The 5,451-nt window shown below is 36.7% G+C and overlaps 1 protein-coding gene across 1 annotated transcript; it reads right to left on the bottom strand.

Annotated features, from left to right (window-relative positions):
- Positions 1-1,482: 1,482 nt before the first annotated feature.
- On the bottom strand, positions 1,483-4,332 carry LOC120259505 (probable lysophospholipase BODYGUARD 1). The gene is made up of 3 exons (XM_039267119.1): positions 3,220-4,332; positions 2,906-3,105; positions 1,483-2,136 (listed from the first exon to the last, which is right to left on the bottom strand). The coding sequence occupies exons 1-3, from the start codon at positions 4,081-4,083 to the stop codon at positions 1,794-1,796; spliced, it is 1,407 nt and encodes a 468-aa protein (XP_039123053.1). The 5' UTR covers positions 4,084-4,332; the 3' UTR covers positions 1,483-1,793.
- Between the last annotated feature and the right edge of the window lie 1,119 nt (positions 4,333-5,451).

Here is a 5,451-nt window from a genome sequence, read left to right as displayed (position 1 = left end):
ATGTTGGATTCAAAATGTTGATTCTAGTATCATTAAAAAAAAAATTAAGGTGCGCTACATATGCGTGCATCATTATGCATGCGCCATATTAATTACCATAAACAACTTGTTATTGTTTTAATATTAAAATAAAAACAATATATTAAGCTTGATTCAAGCCACATTAGTATATAATACCCAAAATATATAATATACAATACTAAAATACATAGTATATAATATACCAAAATACATAATATATAATACTCAAAACACTCAAATATATAATATACCAAAATACCTAGTATATAATATACCAAAATACATAGTATATAATAGTCAAAATACACAACTTATAATATCAAAATACACAATATATAATATACCAAAATACCTAATGGCAATTAGATGTAACTTTGAAAGAAATGTGAGGATAGTTTGGTCAAAAGCTAGGAGTTCAATTTCCATTCTCATGGGAATCCAACTTTCCAACAAAGCACTGATGGAATTACTTTGCTTTACTTCGATGGAATTACTCTCCCATGGTAATTCTATTTTTCAGGATTAACCTTCTAGCAAACATAGTTAAGTTATTTCAAAGGGTTATTTTTTATAGAAAGTAAGTCAAATGTCCCCTTAGTAGTGATAATGGTAGTTCACTAAAAGTTAAAGTTAAAAGTATAAAGAATAATACATTAAAACCTATATTTACATTGATAGTGAGGAGGGTATTTAGAAAAATAATTAAAACTCTATCAGTTGTACTAATAATATTTTTTTTAATTGATCCCTTTGAAGGGAAAAACATATATTGTGATACTTATTTTTAAATTTTATTTTTTATTTTTTTGGAAAAGTAGATTATATATATATATATATTGTGAAAAAGGAGCTATAAAACAGCTAACAATAGCAGGCCAATCAGGGAAACAAAATATATATATTGCTAGCTGCAGTTTTAACTTTTAAGTATTGGCCCAGGAAGAGTCATTTCTCTTGATTAAGGTTATTATTATTTTATTTTATTTTTTATGTTTTACATCTACTAGTGGATTATGTTTGCAATGCTCAACTGTATTGTGGGCTCCTCTTGAATTTCTTTTGGGTACTTTTGTTGGTTTTTAATACAGTGGTTTATTAATAATAAAATAAAACTACCCAACTTTGTTAATTGAAAAACAACTAAACAAGCAGTAATTAAATTCTTTTCTATCTCTACATTTGGTTCTAAAGTTTCAGTTGCAGACAGAGGAACAGAAACCACATGAAATGAGGGAGATGAAAGCATCTCGAAATTTTCACAATTTACATATTCGGATGTAAGAGACCAAAGTTAAATAACAAAGTGAAGCTACTTATGATCTTTGAGAATTTTGAGTGGGGACAAAGTCTCTATCGTCTCCTTTGGCTGTGAATTTTAACCAACTACCAACTCATTCACCAAATAAATATTTTACAGAGCACCCTTTCTGGCACATGATGACAATCCCATTTTGGACAAACTTGCAATTTTTATTGTAGTATATATTATAATAAGTAACTTACTTTTTGTATTTTTACAATTCACATTTGAACAATGACCAACATCTAATAAACCCGAGCCAACGCAACACTTGCAAGTGGATATTGAAAATATATATAAATTTTAAAAACAAAAGACAAAGATAAAAAACCCAAAAAAAGAAGAAAAAAAAAAGAGTAAAAAACCTCCACTTAATCCCAGCTGATTCTTCTTTTCTGTCATGAAAGCAAGTGATGATCCACGCTAAGTTCTTGTTTATTTTATCCACCATTTTTGTTTTTTAATTTAATCTCTATAATTCTTTTAATTTCATAGTTTGAGTTTTCCTCCAAATGGCCTCTAGTTCTCTAGCAAAAGTCTTCTCCCTTCCCACAAGGATAGTAATGTGATCCTTATCTTGGACCACCTTCACATTTGCTCTTGGGATCTTGGACTTGACAGCGTGGCTACACTCGACCGGAAGGAGCACATCGGCGCTGCCATGAAACACGGTTACTTCGCAGTTGAGCTGGTCCCTAACTGTGTCAAGATAGCCGTCTAACTTGCCTCCACTGCCACAAATGATGTTGTGTAGCGTGTGCCATGCAGCGTTGTGGGTGTGACAAAAGAAACCATCCATCAAGAAGGTCCGGAACCTAAAAGGAATCACATTCATTAGCGTTGTATATTAAATGATCAGTCAAAAAGTCAATAATGTTTTGCTATTTATTTGTTTGCTTTTCTTGAAAATGGTTGGCCTAATGGACTTACTTTTCACTTTAGGGTCTGCGGATGACCAACTATATTAGAGTATATGACTACAATTTGGTTGTTTGGGATGATTGTCAGTTACCAACAGAAAGAAGGAAAGAAACTTTGTATGCATGGGATTTTTTTAAGTTTTTAAAATGAAAAAGTTTAGCGATACTTTTCATGCGGCCATAAAAAAGTACTATATATTTCCTGTATGAGAAGAGAACATCAGTTGAATACTATCTGACGGCTAGAAGAGCCCACAAGCATGCGGTCTGCTCTAAAAGAAAAATGCTTATTCTTTGGAATTTGTAACGGTCAAGGTTGGGCAATAAATGTAAGTGAGGAGTGAATTGTGCAAAATACAGAAAAAAATGTAGTAATTCAGAAAACAAACGAGGCTAATAATTCTCAACCCAAGAAGTCTAGACTGTGCTTATCACCTGGTTCGGATTGTATGGATAGTCCTCAAAAGGGGAAAAGCAAAATTCAGAGGAAATAAAGGCCTTACAGAGATACAGGGAAATCCAATCCTTGGACCTACACTAAAACAGAGGGCTCATTATACTTCACTGATCAGGGTCGTACTCTTTTAGTTGTATGTGTGTGTATGTGCCATCTGTGTGCGCGTGTGTGCACGTGCTTGCGTGTGTAGTGTGTGAGATCTCTTACCGGTTGCGCGTGACCAACTTGAAGATGAACTCCCAAACCCGGTGGTTCTTGCAAATGAGCAAGCAAATAGTGCGACTTATATGCTCGTACCAGCATGCCACTGATGACCCAAACGCCATCATCGGCCACACTCTCCTCGGCGCCACCCTTCTCAGCACGTACTGCGTCCCTTGTTCCCCTTTCGGCACTGGAAAGTACGGCTGACCAAACCCCATCACAAACAATCAGTAACAATACACACGCGCGCACACACACACATATATATTATATGTATATATATATATCAATATATGACAATCGTACTATGAACCTACCGGAGCAATCAAGGTGAGAGATTTGACAGCACCAGGGTACTTAACAGCAAGGGCAATAGCAAGGATGGAACCGAGAGAATGGGCCACGATGTGGAAAGATCCAACTTTAAACGGCTCCAGCACGGAACGCTCGATCATGTCAACGTGCTCGCGTAGCGTGTATAGAGAATCCCCTGGTTTCGGGCTGCGCCCGAAGCCCAACAAATCAATGGCGATGAAACGATACTTGGACCTGGCTTCCTCGGAGAAGTTTGGGAACACTGTCTCGGTCCAGAGCTCAGAAGACGAGATGAACCCGTGAATGAAGAGCACGTCCTCGACCGGTGCCGTAGCGCCTTCTGCGCGCACGAAGAGGGTGTCACGAGGGGGCACGCCCGGAGAACTCCAACCACTGCACGTCTTGCAGTCACAGTCAGACCAACATGTAGACAATTTGGCTTGCCGTCCACCTATTTTCTCTTGTAGCATCTCGATGATCGTGGAGTTGATCGTGAATGTGGTGCCACGCTCGGCCTTGTGCCTGCGGAGCTCTCGAACAGTCGACCTGGAGATCTCGGACGCGAGTGATGGACGGAAATAGAGCGTGTCGGAGATGTCATCCAGTTGAAGCTTGCTGGAACAGAGGAAGACAACTTTGGAACCACCGTTCTCGGAGACAAGAATCTTACCACTGCTTGTGATCATGTCTTTAGGGGAGTTGGAGCAGTAACAGGGCCTCCATTCGGCTTCCAATGCGTAATCTGCCAGCTTGTAAACAAAACAGAGGAACACGTCCAGAACGTCCAACGCTGAGAATATGACGAAACTCACCACATCGTTCACCAACCTTCCAATGAGTCTCAAAGCCATTACAAGTGTCGCCATTAATTATCTGAATTCTAATGCTGATGCTGCTGCTGCTGCTGCTGAGGATGATGAAGGTGTGTGATTTTACTTGTTAGCAGAGGAGAAGTTTCATGTTGTTTCCTTTCCTTAGAGTAATCTCATAAAATGGAGCAATGTGAGCGATTTTGATATTTTTCTTGTAGAGAATTAGCTCCTTGGAGTAGCCAACCATGCAACCCTGCAAGAAGATGATGGTGGGTTCCCGGCTTTGAGAAAGGTGGGTTGGCAAGCTTAAGAGGTTGGGAGGAGAGAGAGAGTGGGGATGGGGGTTAAGTGAATTGATTGATTCATTAAAACCGTTTGTTGGACAAGGGAACGGGGTAGGTGGTGGTTGAACTCCCTGCTAACAATGTTCCTAATTTTGCTAAACATACGCTAAGAATAATGTAATTCACTGTGATTATGGTAAATTAATAAGAAACTAATGCCTCCCAAATCACTTACACTTATATTGGGAATAATCTTGCAATTATTATGTGATTGAATTAATGCATGCAAATTCAGTTAGTGAGAGTAGTAATATTCATTAATTGTTTTAATCTGGAGGGTTTCATTAAATACGCAAATTACTGAAATTTCTTGTGCCCGGTTCAGATAACAAAGGAGTGCAAGCATGAAAAAACAGCAAGAATATCAAAGGAGTGATAAAATAAAATGTTTTTGGTTGTATAATGGTGCAATGACTTTGGGTTTCTTTTGACTGAGGCAAAGTTTTATTTATGTCCCATCAAATAAAGAGCGTATAAGCTCACAAGGAGAACAATCATCTCAATAAAAGTCTAGTCTAATTAAAAAGCCGAATCTTTGGTTGAGCTCTCTGACAATGATCTTATAAATATTGAACAAAACCAGAAGTTTGTATCAAGACTAGTATGAGACAAGGTCCATTCTCGCATTACTTCACTCAAGAATCAATTGTGGTTAATTGTTGTTAATATATATATATATATATATATATATATGTTAGATAAAATACTTCAATGTTTGTGATGAACGAGTGGGGTTTTTCATGTTTGTTTTCATATGAAAGTATATTTATGTGAGTTAGGTACTTTTTTTCATTTGTTAGAGACAAACCCTTTTGCAAGAGCATGGACAATTTCACCAATTCTATAATTACAAATGTATCTCATAAGCATACCAAAAATAAGCAAAATTTATATCACTACTCATGTTTTTTTTTTCTAGAAAAAAAATACGTTAGGTTGGCTTCAGAATTGCTCAGACAAATACATCTAAAACTTACTAATGTTGTAGCAAGAAGATGAAATTTGGTAGCATTAAATATAGCAGGGTTTTTTATATTTATTTTATAAATGTAATAAGCACATATATCCTTAGAGGTGT

The sequence above is a fragment of the Dioscorea cayenensis genome, chromosome 4 (assembly GCF_009730915.1).
Source record: "Dioscorea cayenensis subsp. rotundata cultivar TDr96_F1 chromosome 4, TDr96_F1_v2_PseudoChromosome.rev07_lg8_w22 25.fasta, whole genome shotgun sequence".
NCBI lineage: Eukaryota > Viridiplantae > Streptophyta > Magnoliopsida > Dioscoreales > Dioscoreaceae > Dioscorea > Dioscorea cayenensis.
Note: the sequence above shows the minus strand (reverse complement) of the source record. Positions and strands in the feature narration are given on the sequence as shown.